This window comes from Calypte anna, chromosome 4A (assembly GCF_003957555.1).
Source record: "Calypte anna isolate BGI_N300 chromosome 4A, bCalAnn1_v1.p, whole genome shotgun sequence".
NCBI classification, from domain to species: Eukaryota; Metazoa; Chordata; class Aves; order Apodiformes; family Trochilidae; genus Calypte; species Calypte anna.
Window position 1 is genome coordinate 956759 of NC_044248.1, and position 21331 is coordinate 978089.

General features: G+C 43.6%; 1 protein-coding gene across 2 annotated transcripts; it reads right to left on the reverse strand.

The window, feature by feature from the left end:
- Window positions 1-14280: 14280 nt before the first annotated feature.
- LOC103531725 (interleukin-8) lies at window positions 14281-17563 on the reverse strand. 2 transcript variants are annotated; one of them, XM_008497407.2, is made up of 4 exons: window positions 17353-17563; window positions 16497-16632; window positions 15656-15739; window positions 14281-15078 (listed from the first exon to the last, which is right to left on the reverse strand). In XM_008497407.2, exons 1-4 carry the CDS (start codon window positions 17411-17413, stop codon window positions 15048-15050), a joined length of 312 nt encoding a protein of 103 aa, XP_008495629.2. In that variant the 5' UTR covers window positions 17414-17563; the 3' UTR covers window positions 14281-15047. The 2 variants fall into 2 exon arrangements, with proteins under 2 accessions (XP_008495629.2, XP_030305727.1); XM_030449867.1 differs by lacking the exon at window positions 14281-15078 and having other exon boundaries at window positions 15652-15739.
- Window positions 17564-21331: the final 3768 nt, after the last annotated feature.

Sequence of the window (21331 nt, forward strand, 5' to 3'; positions counted from 1 at the left end):
AACTGCAGGTTCTAGCTCGATCAGTAAGTAGCAACTACCTAACAGTAGCCTCCTTCCACAACACCAGGACTCAGCTACAGCCCTGCCTATTGTGAAATTTCCTTACAAAGGTGCCAGGAAAATAAAAAGATATTTTCATTCTGAGAATCCTGCTTCTCCAATACAAAAATATTCAGAATAGAACCTGAAGTGATATGCTAGGTGTGCCGCGTGCAAAGGGTTCATAAAGACACGGTACAGCTTTAAAATCCAAAGAATATAGTCTCTGTGAACTGTTTTCTGGCTTTTTTCTCACCATCTTCCTGCTCCCTCTATAAACTAATGCTTACTGGCTTGTCACTGTTTATAAGATATGGCATTATGGGCTGGCTTTTATTTATTTGTGAAAAAAATCTCCTATGCTATCAGTTTGCTTTTCTTTTTGTGGCAATGTTACGTGCAAACAGGTTTCTGGTTAGGAAAGCACCAGCAGCCTGGTGCTGAGTGCAGTCATCTGGGATTTCAGGGTGAAGTCCTCATCACACTGAAGCCAATGGCAACTTAGATGAGGCTGACTTTTTGCCACTGGCTTCAGCTGACATTCAAAGTACATCAGGTACAGAATCACAGTTAGTGCTGACCTGCATTTTATCCCTTTTTTTACCAGATCAGGGAGGGCAGCCCTGGCTGAGCTCTTAGAAAGTTGCTACAGATGTCACCTTAAGAGCCTGTCTCCTGGAGGGAAAGGACTTCTGTTAGAGAGTGGCCAGTGCCCTGTGTCACAGAGAAATCTGCATTAGCAGAGAGTATTTCATTGAGTAACTACTTCAGTATGACCCTAACTCTCAGCAGAAATCTATGTCCAGTAATAGGCTGAGCTAAATGACATATATAATTATATCAGTGCTTACATTAGTTTGGCACCTAAACATGGAAGTGGTAAAGCAGCAGTGACAGACTCTCCATACAGTGAGAAACTCCTCAATGGGCCCTCAATGTCCCCTGGGCTTCAAACTATCAACTCCAGCAATAGCCCCATAAATTCCTTCATTGTCTCTGCCTTCTCAAACAGCTGGAAAGCCACTTCCCAGTCTTTCTTGTCTCCAGTGGGAGATTTCCTAACAAATAACCAAGAGGGCCCTAAGAACCAACAAGCTACCTTGAAGTAAAGCTTTGCATCTTGTGAACTGGAAGTTTCCATCTTTTTGTTAGGACAGGTTTTTTTGGGATTTGGAACTTAAACTGTTCAGGGCTCATAAAATGGACTGGACAATGTGCCCATGTTCCTCTGGGCCAAGAGCTGCCTCCCTGTGCTGATACAGCTTTCCAAAGCAGTCTAGTTTATTTTTCTTCAACTAGGTAAGTTAATTCCTATTAATTCATTGGCCACTGACTGGGTTTGGTGTGAATTATAGCATCATTCAGCATTAATTCAGCAGATAGGCTGTTAAGGTACATTGCTCTTAAAGGGAGCTCTGAGTACTTAGGGGTTTATAATAATGAAATAATGATGTGTGAGGGAAGCAGCAACTCGCTGCAGGAGATGAAGAAGCACTGAGCTTGCCTCACCATGCCAAAAAGGAAATAGTCTTCAGTCAGCAAATGTGGCTTATTGACAAGATGTGTAACATCTGCAGAGCTTAGGCAGAAGCTTATTTACTCAGTCATTTTCCTGTGATGTAATTAACCAATTTGTTTGACATTCACAAGAGCATGTATTGATGGGCTAGAATGCCTACATTCTCTGACACATCAAACTCAACAGCCAGGCTGGCCTTTAGCCCAGGCTGCAGCTTTGGGAAAGTCTTGTGCAAAATACCCACCACACCAGGAGAGCAAGAGGAAGACCTGAAACAATATTCTGTGAGGAACTCCCCTTTAAGCTGTGCTAGGCTCACCCTACACATCTGGCTACGTCAAGGCACACTCAAAGCAGTGTCATCAGGACCATGTTTTAGAAAAAAAAGGTAGTAAAAAGTCAGATGAGCATCATTTATTGTGTGTCTGTCCCTGTGAAACAAGAACATCTTGTGCTGTTTGCATTGGTGCTGAGAATATCTGCAAGTACTCCTTTGTATTGGAGCCATTGCAATTATCTGTAAGGAAGGCTGTGACTTGGAGGTGACTGAAATTGGGAATATGGGATCCACACTGTCACTTTCAGTTAGACTTCAACCAAGTCAGGAGGAAAATCACCCAGGACCATCCCAAAGGAATGAACTCCTTCAAGGATGATGCCCTGGGCAATTATCTCTATTTTGCAAACAGGATCAGCCCAACCTTCTGGTCAGACTTCTGCAGGGAGATTCCCCTCCCTTTTGTAACTGACACAAGGGGTTGGTCACACTTGGTCATTAGTTACTGGCAAGGGACAAGAGAGGCTGACTGAGCCACTGGCAGGCCACAGGTATGCTCTCCTGCACCAGTGGCTCCTGGGAGGAGGGATAAGAAAGAGATGCAGATCACATCGTTTTCTGATACCAGAGACTCTGATGCAGAGAAGCCCAAGGAGAAGGAGTGACTTTAAAAGAGTTGATCTGAGATGAGGTTTGTGTGTCAAGAGGTCTCTCTGATGCCACAGGGCAACAGCATGTCCTGCCTAAGGAAGGTGTGCAGTGTGCACAGCTCATCCATCCTGCTGCTCTGCACTGGTGGGATGTTTAGGACACTGAAGGAAGGTCCAGCAACTGAACCTCTCCTGGACACGGACATGGTAGACCTGACCATTGCTCCCACTAGGTGAGGCTGGATGATTGATGCAGAGGATGATTAAGGTGCTTTGAGAAGTAGTGGTAGAACTGACAAAACTGATTTTTCAGTGGAATTGAAATTTGCAATTGGATTGTCTGATACTTAACTAGGTACACGATCCAACCAAGGAACTTCCCCTCATCAAGGCACTCGTAGCTTCTCTTTCTCCCTCTCCCTTAGGTCCTCTAGCACATTATGAAGGTGTGTTCTGTGCTTATGCTGCAAGTCTTTTCCTTGGTGTGATTTCTACTGTTACCCATAGACTTTTAGAGAACATGTAGAAATTCACTATCTTTGTTCCTAATACTCTGACAGTGGCCAACACGCAAAAGTTGCCAGGGTAACAGAGGAACACAGAACAATCAAGGCAGCTTCCTCACAGAAGATAATTTATTTACTAATACAGCCCTGATAGAAGATGCCAAATAGATGTGAAACTGGATTTCAGTGATGTTCCTCTCCCAGGCAGTCATACAAATGAAGAAATCATATTTGACAGAGAGTCTGCTTGTTGTCTGTGGCAGCTACAGACATGTAGCAGGAGTAGTGTGAAAATGTCCAGCCATTCCAGACCTATTTAAGTATGTGTGTACTGAGGAGGGGGACAGTGGGTGGAGATGGGGAGATACTCAGATGAGGACAAAACTGCTGAAGTCCTGCTGGCACTCTCAGAGAGAGCTGAGAATCCCCGTCAAGCTTGTGCCCTCCCTCAGTTTGTCCCTCAATCTCCTCTGGCCACCAGGAAGTGCCCCAGGAGCCAGAGGGCTCCAAGGGTCACAGAGGGAGTTCTGGAGCAGCCACATCCCCTCTTTGCTCCTCCAAACAGCCCTGGAAATCTGCCCACTCTGCTTCTCTGTTGTGAACTTACTGATCTCCAACTTTTTTGACAGCTGTAAGTATGAAGAAGGGAGGAGAGTGCCTTTTTTCCTTGTTGTAGCAGCATAATTTGCTTGTAGCAATGGCCATGCAGACAGATTTGTGTTAAGGCAGCCCACACGTACCCCAGGCAGGGACAGGAGCCTTCTTCCTAGGCACTGAGTAGGTGTGGATCAACAGGACCATTTTTCCCCAAAAAAGTCTTCCAGAGCTGAGTCACAACCATCTGTATGACCTGGGAAAGGCAATGTCAGGAGGTACAGATACTGCAGGCTTCTGATTGCACACCTCTAGGATGTATTTGTTACTGGAACAACCAGGCAACATGCAAAGCAAGTTGTGTAGCATTTTCAGTTCCACATTCCCATCAGTTTCTGTTTTGTTAAGGAGAACATCCAGCCTGGTCATGTTTCTCACATGGCTTTATGAAACCATCACAAACCTTGGCATTCCCAGTATTTACTTAGGAGAGTTTGGCTGAGGAACAGATTAGAACAAATTAGCAGGCTAATTATGGCTGAAATAGGTAGTATCACCCTTGCTTTACCCACAGCCTCCTGCCTCCTGCTGTGTTTTCATGGTGAATGTGTTAGAGAAAAACATCATGAGAATAGTGTTAGTGCTTTGCTGTAGGTGAGGTGACAGAAGCATGTCAGTAGGCACAAAAAGAGCCTCTTAGGCTTGAGAAATCTGAGACAATCACACAGCTTCATATTTAAACAAGTGTCAAGCTGTTAGCAGTGATGAAGTTAGGTTATCTGACTCCTTGCCATCTAGACTGCAGTTTGCTGGCTGCATTCAGCCTAAACCAGCTCAGCTTCCCCTGTTCCCGTGGCCCTCAAGGCCTCTGCCAAAAGGCCAGGGATTCTTCTCAGCCTCTCCAAGTGGCAGCACTGTCTCACTGCAAGCACAGAGAGAGGGTGGGAGGGTAAAACCTTTTCTTCTAACCTTGCACAGAAAAGGGGTAAGCCTTTTGCCTGTAGGAAACTTGTCCTCATTCCAAAAGGAACCAGAAACTGGCACAAGTCTCTAAGGGAATGTAGGAGCTCTTAAAGAACATCAGATGGCCTTTTCCTGAGCTTTACTTACACATAATTTTAGTTCACTTATGGTCAAAGTATTTTCTTCTGTAATTAGTTCTGGTATGACATGCGATTTTGCACATCCTCTTTTCTGCAGCTGATCCTTTTTCTCTCTCTTTCACGGGCACTTGAGAACACGAGTGGAGTTCCTGCGTCAGGCTGCTACGTGTCTTGCCCCCACAACTCCAATGCCTTGTGTCATGTGTTGTTGCTTTGGTTTATGACATGTTTATGGCTATTCCGGAATTCAAGATTTGCAAGTGTGTTCTTAAATCTCCCCCTGAAACTTTCTAATCTTTATTTACTTACTAAATATTTCTTTGCTGTAGAATATAAATCCGAAGCTTTAAGCACTAATGCAAAATCAGAAAAAACCAGTCAGATTTCAGGGAAACATTCCTGGTGTGTGAAGAAGAAATCTGCTCATGAATCATTATTTGAATCACTTTAAGCAAGCATGTTATAGTGACTGTTTTGAACTGACTTGACTGGATTTTCTGGTGAAATTTACACTGTTTCTTTATAAGAAGAATGTCAGCAGTTAGAGGTAGCTTCTTGCAGCTAAAGTATGGAAATTATATTTACCTTTTTTTCCCAAAGCAAACCAAATAATCATTGTTGTTTAATGACATTATCAGGATAGAACAGGAATTCCCTGTAGGAAAAACTGTACAGGCAGGGATGCCAAGATGGAAAGAAAATAAAGTGGCTTGAAATTACAAGGACTACTTTACAGTAATCTCAGAAGATTAACTGCCTGAAAACCAAAGCAAGTCAGGACTCAAAACAGGTAAGATGTAGCAAGTGAATCAGTCCTAGTGAGATCTTAGTTAGGTGGTAACCTAGTGAGACACAGAGACTCATTGCTGAGCTTTGTCCTCTGCAGGTCAAATAGTTCATAAGGTTGCTGGTCTAGCCTCTTGAGAGATCAGGAAGATTATATGTCACAAGCAAAATGGTGATTGCCCTATGAAACCAGGAACTATCTAATGACTAATTTGTCCCCCTTTCCAGTTGCAGTTTGCTAATGATGTCCTTGGCAGCAGTTGGCTTGTAGCTTGGTCTTAAAAGAAAATTGGGAGAGCGAAACATCTCTGTCCTGCTCTGTCATTCCCTCTCTTCCCAGTTTCACCCCTTCAGTAAAGTTTGTGTCATTTGGCCAGCTTCAGAAAGCTCTCACAAAGGGGTGGCAAGATGTATGAACCAAGTTAGTACAAGTTTCTGGAGAGGCCATGTTGGATGGAGGGAGAGATTGCATCAGACCACATCTGCAGCATCAGCTGTGCTCTGTCCACCTTGCCAACTGGCCAGGCCAACTGGCAGCCAGTGCCACCTCTTTAGATCACAGAGATGGAGCCACCATTCCCTCCAGGCTATAGCACCATGAGCACTGCAGGGTGAGTTCCCCATATGTCTGCCCCAAAGAAATGCCAGGTTCCTTTCAAGGCAACACTAATGAATGCAGATTTTATCTGGAGGTGTGCATGGCTATGTTGATAGGAGCACACACACTGCAGTGACCTTAATCTCTGGGAATCAGGTGCTCAGTACCACCCTCACAGACCTCTGTGTGTCCATAACTAGTTTTCTTCTAAACACAGCCCTCACGAGCTGAACAGCAAAACAGGTTTATGCCATATTACCAGGAAGAAGGATTTGCCCAGTTCTAGCAAACTAGGGCAATAAACAGTTAGGATGATACACAGCTAATCCAGTGCTGGTCACTGAAACTGTCATGAGCAGATCCAGCTCTGAGTAAAGATCTGTTGAGGAAGTGTCACTCATACAGGGTCAGATTACATGTTGTTCTTGGACAGCACACATGAGTAAGGACAGTTTACGTGGCTGGGTTTGATGCCTGGATGACTGTTCAGAATATCTGAACTGACAGACTCATTCCATAGTGGTTACTGCTGAGAAAATTCCAGGAGAAATCTCCTGGGGTCTGAAGTGTGAGGTTGTTTTGGATGTAGAGCAGCAACATGTGGAGCTCAGTGGTCATGTCTCCAGCAGAGGCATGTGCCAGAGAGGTCAGGAACGTGCTGAGCTGCAGCAGGCATTGCCAAGCTTCATCCTGTGAGACAGAGCTCATACAAACAGGCCTGGTGCAAGGGAAACAGTGTCTGGGAGGAGTTTCAAAGCCAAGACCATCCGTATGAACAAGACTTTGTGCCTGCAGACTTCCAGGTCACCTCCAGCTCCAATCCTTCAGTGTCCTTAGCACGAGCCTCGGGATTACCAGAGCATAAGATCTGTCCCAGCTTATGCAGCCTCTAAGGAAATGCATACAGTTTTATTTGCCACAGTACTTAACCTTCTTCATGCTATCAAGCTGTCAGTTTCTTAAATGCAGGAAGTGGTCTGTTGCTTTGTTGCACACTTGGTGAGAGGTTGTGTTCACTGGTGAGAGGATGTGTTACTGGTGGCAAGGCTAGGAAAGCTAAAAGGCAATTAAACAAGAGACAACATCTCTGATTTCAGCAAGTGAGGACTTCTTAGCAGCTCAAAAATGAATTGGTAGGTTATGTCCCAGATACAAATCTTAGTTCAACTTCTTAACATTGCCTAGAAATCATGTAACAGGGGCAGGCTCTGAAGGAAGAGGAGTGTTTCTTGACAAGTCTTCGGCACTTTGATTTGCAATTAATTATGTTCTGATTAGTAAGCACTAGAAAAATGTGTTTAGTCACTGCTCTGTACTGGTGTCTAAGTCAGGGCATACATACTGCTGATATCCCCCCTCTATTACTGTTACCTGGGTTTGTATGCCAGGACTGCTTCAGAGTATTCCCTAGCTGGGATGGGGAGCTCTTCCCTGGCACCTTTGACTCCTCTGGTGGATCCAGCTCCGTCATGAGGCACAAACATAATGATCTGTGTTCTCAGAGAGCCAGTACTGTGGGTCTTCAGTCTTGGAAAAATTTGCTGGAGAGTGTAGCCAAATTTCAACATCATGCTACTGTTTTGTGCAAAATATGTTTTATATCTATGGGATGGTTTATTTAATTGAGTTTTCTTTTGTGTTTCTCTAGTTTTGAACAGCTTCCAGTCCATATTCCCATATAAATAATACCTGAATTAGTGAGGAATACAGAAGTCTCATTGTTCAATTTGTGTCATAAAGGATCTCCATTCAGTTTTGTCAGCTACACTGGGGCACTACATCATGTGTGCTCATTTATTTAATACCTCTTGAGTTGTTAACATTTGAATTGAAAATGATGATCTCCAGCAGATGATGGTCAGCATTTGCTTATCTGTCCTCTTGGATTTTCACCTAACATTAACATTCTGGAGTCCTTAGGTCTGCTTTTCTCTCCTCAACAGAGTTAGAGCTTCTCCTTCCCCTGTGCTCACTGATGACAGTAAGAGCATGAACAAACACTGTTGATAGCTGCAGAAGAATGTGTTTATATTACTCAAGCATTACCTCAGCAAACACAAAGGGTTGGTTTGTTTGCTAATATTTTCTCCATTATTCAACTTCAGGTGCCAAATTACCTTTTCTGAGATAGCTGATGGGACTGTAGTGCCTGCCACACTGACCTTACTGTGTGTGACTCCTGGACACTCAGCAAGCTCAAAAAGTGCTTCAATCCACTGCTGGTGGAGTGACTGGTTCTGGTATTTGGTACCTAACATCCAAAGGGTGGGAGGGCCTTCATTTTGAGGTTGGGAGCAAATTGTTCCAAATTGGTCAAGCAATTTTTTCTTAATCCTCTGAGGGGGAAGAAACCTCAGAATTTTTAATGGCAGGCATGACCCTGGGTAAAGACTACAACAGGGGGACTCCTTCCACTCCCCCAGAGCTACTCAGTTTACAAGCTGTTGGGGTCATCACAACTCCTGAAAGTCACAAAGAGCTCCTCTGGACCTTACCAGCTGAAAATCCCCTGCATCTTTGCAACTTCTGCAGCTTTTTGCCCTTGGATCCATGCAACCATCATCAGCAACTCTTCGTTCAGCAGGAGGGGTGAATCTTTTGCCATGGGCTGTAAGGTCCTGCTTGTCTGCCAGAAGCAAGCAGCTTTTCTGGTTGCTGGGGCTGATTCTCTGATTTGCTTATTAACTCAGGTACAGTTATTCAGGGTATGCAGCTGCTGCTCATGTGTCTGGCAGCAGGACTGAACACTTTGCCAAAGCCTTTACAGGCAAGGTGCAGCACACCCTGTGGCAGTCCCTGGTTGCTCCAGAGGTGGTATCTAAGCACAGGATATGCTGCCATTGTGCTGATGCTTTCTGGGTAGTAATGTTTTGCTGTGGTGGGTAGAATTATGTCAGGCTCTCCTGGGAGCATAATCAAAAGACTGATAAAAAATAAGTATTTCAGTTTAAAAACTTAAACCATTGTTTTCAGTTCGAGCAGAGCAGCTCCTGAACAGTAAAATGCACATTTCATTGCAGGACATTGTTGGCTAAGATGAAGCTTTTTCTTCCCAAGGGGATCCTCAAAGGAACTCTGATAAGGATGTTCTTCCATTCTTATACTTTAAGCCTGATAGCAAAGATTTCCTTTAACTGGGAAAAAAGCTTTTTCAAACAAATACGTAAAAACTGTTACATCTTCAAATACTTAGAAGTAAAACAAGTGTGAGTCTCTGAAAAAATGAACTATCCACCCAGTAAAGAAGTCCAACCCCAAACCCCAAAACAACTATAGAAAAAACCCAAACCTGGGTTAAGCAAATTTCAGTCAACTAAGTTCACAGGTTGAGTGGAGCTGAGTAACATTTGAGGGTGTGCTGTGGATAGCTGTGGTCTTTTGGTTGAAGTGATGATGTCAGTTGAGAAAGCAGTGAAAATGGGAACAGGGCTTGGAATGATCACAGAATCTTGGAAGTCTTCTGTTATGACCCCCACACTTTAATCCTTTATGTCACTATCATTGCTTATGTTTCAGTGAAGCACAACCAAAGCAGTCATACTTTGCTTACAGCCTAGAAGATAATAAAGCTGCCATCTCAGGGACTGCTCTCTTAAAGCACTCTGAGTGCTATGTGCAAGTCTGTTCTCCAGCATATTTGAATTTTCTAGTAAGATCATTTACATTGTTCCTGGCAACAAAAAATCACTGCTATTATGGTGAAAGGATGGAAACAATAATACTGATAAATTCATTTCATTTTTAACGAGTTACCCAAAATAGTATGAAAAAGAGCAAGAGGAAGGGGTGTTCTTTGCAGCTTGTTAAAGGGAAGTGTTACAGAAGAAGATGTTTGGAGGAAAAACAACAATAACATTTTTGATAATTTGATCACCACTGAGGCTAGTGTTGATTGTTATCTTCCCTGTTTTCTTAGTGTTTGAATATATGCTTGCATTTGACAACATTATTGCTTTCTAGTGAAGTTCTTCAGTTTGCTTGGTTCCTCACTTTGCTAGGGGAGCACTGTTCCCTCAGCACACCTTCCATCTGGGCAGCCCTGCCTTGTACTCATGGTACACAGAATTTGAAACAAACAGGACTCAGGACTTCCCACTGAGAACTCACTCAGACCTCATTGATCCACCATTATCCATTTGCTTCTTATTCTGTTTCTTTTTAGAGTCATTTTAGTGTCAGAGGACATTTGCATACTCTTCCTTATCATTTCAAACAGGAACAGTATTACAAGAATTTTTCAACAAGGAAATTATTCTACAGCATTTAGCCTGCCAAAAAATCAAGTGTGTGCATGTTTGTGCTCTTTCCCACGTTCCTTACTTGATCCAGTCTCCTGCTGACTTGGGTGAAAAATTTGGCTGATGCTTTAGTTTCTCTTAAGTCACCCATTATTTCCTGGAGGGAAATTCTCCCTGGCACCACCCAGTTCCTTAATTTGCCAATGATAATGACATAGTATGGTCCCAAGTTGCATCAGGGGAGAGTTAGGTTGGATATCAGGAGAAACTCCTTTACAGAAAGGGTTGTTAAGCACTGAAACTGGCTCCCCAGGGAGGTGGTTGTGGCTCCATCCCTGAATGTGTTTAAAAATCACCTGGATGTGGTGCTTGGGAACATGGTCATGGGGTCATGGGGGGTCATTGCCTATAGACTAATAGTGTTAGGATGAGGTTGGGCCCAATGAAGGTCTTTTCCAGCCTGAGCAATTCTATGGTCCTATGACTCTAGCAGAAATGAGATGAAATAAATAATAGTTACTTAAGTGGCAGAGGCTTGAGCACAAACCCAATGGCTTAAAACCAAACCATTAGATTTTTCCCCAGTTTACCAAGCTTCCAACAAGGAACAGGAAAAACTGATGGAGTGATACTGGAGGTGCCAGTGTTCCCTTTGGAGGGAAAATCTGACTTCTGTATCTTCTGGAGTCATTGGCTGAGTCCATAGAGATACCATCAACCTGGCACAACACTGCTTTTTTTTCAAAAAAATTTGGTCCTGTTCCTCATAAACCTTAACTTCCATGCAATGTGGTAGCTGGACCTACCAGAGACTGGTTATTGTTTAAAAGAAATGGTATTTGTCAGTGCTGCAGAATTACTGAGCATAGCTGTGCTGGCATCTGCTTGCAGAAGATCACAGAAAGATGTCACCATGTCATGAAAGGGCAGGTGCAGCCCAGTCAGGGAGCCCAGTGACACCCACAGCCTGGCTGGAGATGCTCCAGAGGAGCTGCTGATCAGCTGTTGGCACTGAGGAGATAGATCTGGGTGTCACAGGTGTGATGTGCACAAGGTCTTACAGCAGTCAGAGAGGTACCTGGAGTTCTAGGAAGCATTTAGAAACTAATTATGTGGAGAAAAAAAACCCTTAAATATGAGAAGATTGTATTGCTTTCAGTGGTGTGTGCTTCTGCAGTGGGGTAGAAGTCACTGTCACAAGATGCTGAGCAGACAGAAAGTATGGTGGCTTTGAAGAAAATGCACTGTAAACATTGTCAGTCTGCAGCTGCAACAGCACTGACTTTGTGCTTCTGTTCTTGCTGAGCATCAGATCTGACTAACAAACAACACCTCGTTCTTTTTCTCATCTCTGAACTGCACTGAGATTCTCAGCCAACCTTCCAGATCCTTCCATGCATCGTATCTTCCTCTCTAGAAACCCAAGAAACCACCTGTGTGCTACCTGGCACTAATAGTTTTTATTAAAAATAACTGAGTGCAGGTAATAGTGAAAATACACTTTGGCAGTAATCTTCAATGGCAGAGATCTCAGGCTTGGTTTTATAGCTGTCCGAATTCTTGATTCACTTTTGCACTGTTTGCTGACTGAGGAGTCTCTGTGGTAGTTTGTATAATTTCCAAAGGATCTATTTCCTGTAGAGTCGCTCATAATATCCTTTATAAACAAGAATAAATTCCATTGCATTATCAAGCCAATACTGTGTGTAATTTTCCTGGGATTTTCCCATGTTGTGTGATAAGAAATGCATTAATTTCCAGAATGGGAGGCAATCAGTAACCAGAAACAGCATGGATAATGCATCTGGCACCTGAAACATAACCAGGGTGTTTGTATTACTCAGTACTCAGCACAGGCAGAGAAGTGGAGGACTGTAAACCAGTGTTTGCATTCCCTATTCTAAGGAAGAGTTAAAAGTATTTTTCAGGGACTTTCCAGTATTTCTTTCAATTACTTCCTCTGTGGTTTGCAGCATTTATACATTAGAGAGAAATACACGTTTGGTTTTGTAAGAACAATAACATTGAAACTCGAGGGAACAAAGGACAGGTGGTGCCTGGAAACCTCTCCAGACAAGAGCAGAACCACAGGCATGGGAGGGGGAGGTTGAGAATAAGGAAAAGGCACAAGGCTGTTGCTTGGTTAGTTGGTTGTTGCTGCTGTCCTCTTGCCCACAGACTGAAATTGTTGGTGAAAGAAAGAAGCTGAAGTATTTGCAAGTGGGATGGAGTCAGAAAATAGGTGAGGTTAGAAAGGACATGAAGAGTCCTCTGCCACGTTTAGTTGTGAGGAGGGCAGTAGGGAAAGTGCACAGAGGGCAATGAACACACAGGGCAGCTGCAGCACGGGCTGATGTGCTGCATGGGGACACTTGAGATGCCAGACAAAGTGCCAGAGGGAGCAGAAGCTTACATGAGCTTGGGAAAAGGAGAAGATGGACAAGAACATGTAGTTAGCTGTGGGGAAATCTCAGGGTCCTTCCTTTCATTGTGGTGCACATGCCCTGACTCCTCACTGCCTGCTCAGCTTTCTGGTATGTTACCCAGCCATGCAGACACACACAGACACACAGACACACACACACAGACACACACAGACACACAGACACACAGACACACACCAGACAACAGACACACAGACACAGACACAACAGACACACATACAGACATATTACACACACAGACACACACAGACACCACACACACAGACACACATACAGACACACACAGTACACACACAGACACAGCACACAGACACACACAGACACACACAGACCACAGACACACAGACACACACACAGACACACAGCACACACACAGACACACACACACACAGACACACAGACACAGACACAGACACACAGACACACAGACACACAGACACACACACAGACACACACAGATACACACACAGACACACACACACAGACACAGACACACAGACACACAGACACACAGACACACACACAGACACACACACAGATACACACACAGACACAGACACAGACACACACAGACACACACAGACCACAGACACAGACACACACAGACACACCACACACAGACACACACACAGACACACACAGATACACACACAGACACAGACACAGACACACACAGATACCACACACAGACACACACACACACACACTAGACACAAACACACAGAGACACACAGACACACACACAGACACAGACACACAGACAGACACACACAGACACACACAGACCAGACACACACACACAGACACACACAGACACACAGACACACACACACAGACACACAGACACCAGACACACAACAGACACACAACACAGACACACACAGACACGACACACACAGACACACACACAGACACTTCCTAAAGAGCCCACATCTTTCCACAGGGTGCAGTTTTTTCCATGGCCTCTACATGGCCTGCTAGCTGGAAGGCCACCACATTGTTCAGAGTTCATGTGGCTGAACACCTCAAACTGATGTCAAAATACAATGTGCTGAGGAGAGCTCTGGCATCAGTCTTACTGCCAAGGGTCACTAATTCCCATTTTGATAGTCAAATAGTAGCTTCTTGGTGTAGCAATGACTTAGAGCTCCGGGGCTGATCTGGCCCTGGGCAGTGGTCAGGCATCTGAGGGTAAAATTCACTTGGCTGCAAGGAAGTTAAATAAGGAGCCATGCCCTACAGCCCACCAGTCCCCAAGGACTGGGACTAGCCTGAAAGGAGGAGGGTGAGGATTTTACCCTACCCTAAGAGTTTGTTGCTGCATTCAGGACTGTCAGGTTGCCATAACAGGGTGTGTTACAGTCCCAAGTACCAAAAATTTTCATTACAGTTACAGAAACCAGGCTGGGGTAGCGAGAAATGAAGCAGACTGTTCCCAAATGAAGCTAATGAAAATATGAAAAACCAAACAGATAAAGAACAGATTTGTATTGTAGAAAACATTTAATAACATATTGTTAGGAATAAATACACTCTCACAAGCAAATTCTGTGTGTGTAAGATACAGTTTTTCCATTAGCTGATTGAGTAGCTAATTAGGCACACACCAAGTCCTTGTACAATGCACTAGGACTGTGAACATGCTTTAAGAAATGAGTAGTAGGAATGGAAAATCCAATAGAAATTAAATAAATTATCCTAATTTTCTCTCTTGTATGGAAACTACTCAATAAATACATTTATAAATAGCATGGAAATAACAATAAATAAATACTAAACCCACTGTCCTAAAGATCCTGTAGGCTAGATTTTTAGAGTCAGAAATCACAGTTCACAGTCCAAGCCACGGGCTGACTGTGGTTCAGAAGGCTGTTGTTGACACAACATACAAGGGCACTCCAGGGGAGTAGAGGAATCACCAGTTTGCTGGGGCAGTAGCAAACCAGTAAAGGCTTAGTGTAAATCAGATGTGCTGGAGTGCATGGCACTTCACTGGCTGGGTTTGGCTGCAGGGCCTGCCCAGGGCTCTTCATTTCCCTGAGCAAACCACTTCTCCTATTCAGAGTTTTCAGTGTCATGGAACAGCATGTCCCAGAGACAAAACTGACCCATTTGAAAACACTTCCTTAAATAGATGCCATTAAATAAATAAATAAAATAAATAGTCCATAATTAATATAGTAATACTGCTGCAGGAGATGGAAAGTGGTGCGCTGCTTGACTGATGCTTTTTCTGAATGTTTCTCTCAGTGGAGCAGCCAGAGCAGTTCCCAGCTGTTTGCTGTCCTGGTCCTTAGAGTGGTGAGTCAGAGTTGAGCTGAGCCCTGGTAAGAGATGAGAGGAGAATTTAAATGGAGGTTCCAGAAGGGTTCTCATTCTGAGCACTGCACAGGCTGCTAAGGATGTGTGCTCTGTTTCCAACCCTATGTGCTGTCTGGAGGCACAGGGAGAACAAAGGAGGTGTTTCAAAAGCAACTACTGAAATCCCAGGGTGTGCATCTCTGGCAACTTCTGCAGCTTGAGTTTCTGCTTTTGCTCTTACCAAGAAACTCATTAACTCAGAAAGATGGATTGTTAACATATGCTACTGCAATTAAAGGGAAGGTAAATTTTTTTTAACTCTTGTTTTCCAAGTTCCAAGGGAGCTACACACTTTGGTGTTCTTTTCCCTTCAGATGGAGTTGGCAGTACTCAAAGGTTTGTAGTGATACACCAGCCTGACCAAGCACCCTGCAGCAGAGCCAGAGAAACTAAGACTAATTCTAGAACTGAGCAGCAAGTTTCCTTGTTCTTCAAATCTGATTAAGAGAACATGGAAGGTATCACTGAGAAGTTTTACAATTTGGCTTTTTTGAGAGGTTTTCTACTCAACTGCCCAAAATGAGACAGAAAAGGACTTACTTGGCCAAAATTGCCTTTATGATCAGCTGTACCCAGGGAGCAGTGGGCTCCAAGCACACCTCTCTGCCGTCCTTCAGAGTCGCTCTGCAAAACAGGGAATAGAGAAAAGTCAGAAAACTATTACATGGATTTGTTTCACTCACATGTAATATTTATTTTTAGATTAGTTAGTATAAATTCATACCAGTGCTCCAGGGCAGACCTGGCCAGTTTGTTATATGTATTTCACAACTGAGGATACTAAACCTGTCCAAACATTGTGCAAGCCTGCCTGCCTGCTGTCAGAGCAGTCACACATTCCCAGAACCACTCTCAATGTGTAGAGGGGCTTGGGTTGAATTTATTTATATTAATAAAGCTTTCTTATACCAATGCCTGAAAACTCCAGAGGGGAAAAGGTGTTTCAGCAGTATGAGGATTTCAACATTCTTGGCTCTCCTCCATGCTGCTTAAGACCATGTTAGATTTTATTTCCCTAAATCTGCTTCTGGGGATTTTTTTCTCTGAGATTGTCACAGGGTGTTTCAGTGCCTAATTTAAACAGGATGTAAACAACATTATTGCCTCTTGTATTACGAAACGATCATGAAATTCATATTCTACCACCAGAAATATTTGTTATGTCCCATGCCAGATAAGTAGTGATCAGTTTAGGAATACATAAGGTCATAGAGACAATGGAAAAACCCAACCACCTGAGTTACTCCAGGCATCTGCCTCAGAAGGGACCCCACACCTGACACCACGTCAGCCTGCTGGCTGTCTGCTTGGTGTGAAAAGTACAGCCCTTCAGCAGCAGGGTGCAGGTGAAGAAGAGGAGGGCTCCTGCAGAGCTACTTACATGACTTCAACGTTCTTGCAGTGGGGGCCGCTCTGTGTCAGCCTCACATCTTGGATGGATTTAGGAGGGATGAACTTGGAGTGAGTGGCTATGCACTGGCACCGGAGCTCCGTTCCCATCCGCGCCACGGGCCCGCCTGGGAGCACAGCAGGGAGAGAGGGATGAGAGGTGCTCCCGAGCACAACTGCTGTTTAACACCATTAGCAATTAAAATACTGCATTTGTCCAAGCTGCCTCAAGCCCCATGGTATGAACATCGGCTGCTGAGCTGATTCAGAGGAGCTGGTGCCCAAGTACATTTAAAATTAAATTGAACATCTTTTTGAACTAAAGCCACACGTTTTGTGGTTCCTCGTACTGGTACAAGGTACAACTATGGTAAGCTGCATTATTTTAGCATCTGGATCAACAAGCTGGCAACTATTGAGAAGACAGAGCCCTAGATCTTTTCATTAGTTGGAGGCTTGTCCATGCTATTATGATCATATTTTCTGTTCTCCAGTCCCAGCTGCATATTGAGGCATTATGATCAGCAAGTAACAAACACAAAAACATAAAATGTTCTTCATGTGGAAGGGAGAGAAACATTCAGATCCTTTCTCTAGATGCATGCACTTCAAGTAAACCAAAACAAATTTAAATTACATCCTTAAATGTCTTCCCACCAGATGTCAGTAACTTGTCAGTACGAGGGCTACCTAGTACATTTCTGACTGAAGAAAAGTTGCTGAAAAATCTCTTGAAGTAAACTCATTTGCTGAAACAAGTATCAAGCTAGCTCTCTGCAAGGACAAGCATCACACTAGGTGCTGAGGCAGTCCTCCAGCCACAGGGAGCTGGGGAGGGATTTACTTACTGTGAGCCAGGGATGCTGAAATCAGCACAATAAGCAGGGCAGCCTGAAGTTTGCTGTTCATGATGACACAGGAGTGTTGTGGCTGGGTTCTTTCTCTCTGGTTCTGTGGAGCAGTGACCTCTCTTGTCCCAGAGGATTGCTGATACCTGCTCTGAGCACTGCATCTCCTTATATACAGTTTTGTGCCCAGAATGTGTGCTCTGCCAGCACGGGGACTGCGTTAGAGGAATTTCCCAGATGCAGTAAAAATGAGTCACGTGAGCCTTGTGTAACTCCTTCCTAGATGACGAGGAATTATTCTGCTAGAGAGTAATATCAGCTATTAATTCATTAAATATGTAACTAATAGCTATGCAAGCTGATTTCTTTTGCAGGCTTTTGTGAATTTTGTGTTTTTCTAGTGCATACTCCTATTTAGTAAAATAACTCTATGAAAGTTTTTGTTACGTTTTTGTTACAAGTTCTGATGGCTTATCCAGGGTAAGAACTCTTCTTCATAGGTGTGCCAGATCTAGACTTGAGCCATTTAGTTTGTTACCTCTGTTCATGGTTTTGGCTTACTAATTGTCTACTTACTTGATTTTAAGCCTCAGAAGTGGAAATTGGGTAGTGCTGAAATAACTGAGAAGCTTTTCCACTTAGGTTAGGATTTTACCTATTTTGATATTAATGATTTTATTTTTTTGTTCTTTCTGTTCAAATGTCCTCTTACAAAGTAAAATAGTCTCTAATATTGGCTGTTCAGTAAAGGAACTGAGACTGCAATGTTTGAGGCTTCCTGTGGGAAGCAAATACTGAATTCTGAACTGCTTTGAAAATCCTGCCTGTGTTTTTCTTGTCCCACGTGTGAATGAATGCTAGGCAGAAGCAGCTTGTATGCAAACAAAACAGCAGGATCTGCTGAACACAACTAACTGTGTTTGCTTTGTTACTCTAGATATTCCTAATAAGTCTTTTCTGTAATCTTTTGCAGTGGCCATAACCCTCGGTCTTAGCAAGGTGTTGTGGCACTGCCATAAACATTTCTGCTGAAGGACCTTGTTGGATGGGTGCTGGGTGTGTATCTGCTGTGTCCAGCAGAGCTATTACCTTGCCACGGAGACATTTTCAGGGCAAGACTTGTGCTCAAATGCTAATCTGTTGCTTAAACAAAGGTTTGGTTTTTCACCCATCTGGAGTGCATGTGCTTAAGAGAAGCCATTCAGTTGTATTACTGTAAAAATGTTCTTTTGACCACAATTATTTCTGCTGCTTGCAACTCCCAACCTCAAAGTGTCATTTTTCTGTGCTCTGTGGATTTATAGAGGTAATTCTCCCCAGTTCGGAGAAGTCTGTAAAAACTTAATTATGTTTAGCATGTCAAGCATCAGAATCTTTTGTGGTAAAATTGTATTCATTTGACCATAATTTATTATGGTTTACTGTTTACATTTGTCATTAACTTACTTGATTATAGGAACTTTGATGAAAATTCATCTGTTTCCCATCCCTGTGTCAGCTGGCCCAAGAAAAGACAGCATCAAGTTTGCCTCTCCTACTTCTTGCTGAGTATTGAGTCAGTAGCAGATACCAGTCCTGACTCCTGGTGGGGCTTCAGAGCTGCTTGTCTTAGAGCTTTACTGAAAGAAAAAAATTAGTTCCCAGAAGGTTGTGAAAAAGGGGATGATTTCACCAGGTACTGAAGGTTATGCTTTATTATTTATGTTGTAGTACATTGTATAAATTATGGCAAATTATCAAGGTTGTTTCACTGGCATCAGTTTGTAGATGTTGGGGCTTTAACCAGTTTACTCAGAACAAAGTTTTGCAGTTTCTTTTCTTTTGGATTCTCTCTGTGTCTCTGTGTATGTATGTATGCACACACAGAGGGTAATTAATATTCTGGTAGAGATCCCACTTAGTCACTATTTGCAGCTTTGTATCTAATTTTGGTGTATGCTGAGCTGTCCATTAGTGTCCATAACAAAAAAAGAAAATTCCCCCTCAAATCCCCAAGTAAAAGCAATGACTGCTGCTCCTCCTCACCACCAGACTCAGCTATTTCCTGAGTGTGGCAGTAAGAGAGCTGCAGAAATCCCCAGGTCAAAAGTGAAGCCAAGAGCCTTCTCCACCTAAATGATTAACCCTGCCCCCGAGCCAAGGGTAGCTATCTGTCTGAAAGAGCAGGATGTCTGTAACAAAACAGAAATCCACTATGATTTCTGAGAGCTACAGCATCTCTACCCCCCCTTCACTGATGTGACACATTTCCATCAGGACTATGTAAGGGGGGTGTAGTGGAGATGACAGTGGCTTGGAAAGGTTGAGACATGAGCCCAAGCCCAAAGGCCAGGCACTCCTAACCTGTGTTCCTGGGAGTGTCCTGCTTCATACAAGTTCTCCCAACATCCCTTCAATTCTTTGCCCAGATTCCCTTCCCAGCCCTTGCTCGTGGGAACTCCAAATCCACTAGCTGATTTGGGCAGGGTAAGTTTTGCCTCCAGCCATCAGGTATGACTTGTGCTGATGGAATTGCTGCTCCTTTTGCAGGGTAAGATCACTGAGCAAGCTGACATCACCCCAAGCAGAGACTTTCCATGCTTCCCCCCGTTCAAAGCTTGCTTGCAGCTAACAAAACTGTTGCAATAGTCTGATTGCTGAAAGGCTGATAAAAAAGGGAAGGAAATAGCTCCTGTGCTTTCAGGCAGGGGATAGGATGTGTTCTCTGTGCTGCAGGGTGGAAACCAGTGGTTTGGCTTTTCATGACGCACTGGCTTGAATAATGAACACAGAAGTCAAAGGGGAATCTTTTGGGATCTTGACTGCAATGACTTAAGAGTCTTGGCATGTACAAAGGACACCCAAACACAAGGGACACGGTGAGGGGGACTCCTGTGATTTGGTGACCAAGCCCATCATGAGGGATGGGGGAAAGCTGGGTTCCAGTCCCTTAATGTTTTGTGCCACCCCAGTTCCATAGGAATGCCCCAGCCTCTGGGCTAAGTTACTTTCTCTAAAAAATCCATCTTGTTTCAGTCAAATTCAAACCTCTCACTTGAGATGTTGTGCACACAAGCCCACAAATACCCAAGATCCTCTCTACAAGCTGCTCCTGTTACTCAGGAAAAAAATCCCACTTTGTGTTGTGAAATCACCTTGTTTTCCAGACATAGGGCTTGGCATTCTCCTGCCATTGCACCCAGCCCACAGAGGACAGGAGGGACAATACAGGGGCTGGGAAATAATTTGCTTCTGCTGCTCAGACACTGAGCACAACACTTGTGGAAGGTTACAGTGAGACTGTAGGGAGCAGAAATCTAAGAAGCAGAATGTCTCCTAAATGTTTTTTTTTTTACTATCTACATGAGGAAGTGATAACAAGGAAAGCAGAAAAGCTTAGGTCAGTGTGATTTTTTTTAATTTGTGTCTCAATACAGCCAGTTCTGTACCCTTAGTCAGACAGTGGTCAGTGCTGGACTTTCCTGAATCCTTCTGGAATCACAGATTAACAGTACAGCTCTTTAGTTGATTTGCCTTTTAATTTATGTATCATAAATATAATACTATCAGTATGTACTTCTGTGGGACATAAATGTGTACTTGTAGTTCATCTCTGCTTGAAAGCAGTCAGTTCTATATTGCAGCTTTCAAAATTGTGGGTTAAATGAAATGTTTCATTTGATCCAATGCAGTATGAAAAGACATTGACAATATTAATAAAAGGGATCCAGTAACACTAGAAAATGATACATTAATGTTCATTATATGACTGAATGGGAGCAGGAGCTGGGGTAGTACCTGCTGTAGGAAGGGTTCAATTGGTGCTTCAGCTGCACCTCCCTCTCACAGGCTTGGCAGGAAGCATTTTCTGGCTGTGGAAATAAGATGTGGAAGTGGCGGGAGGAAACACATGCTAAGTTTTGAGAAGTTCATGCTGGGAACTTCTGATTAAATTAGAAGTGGTCAGGAGGCACCTCATACGTCAAGTGTTCATCTCTGG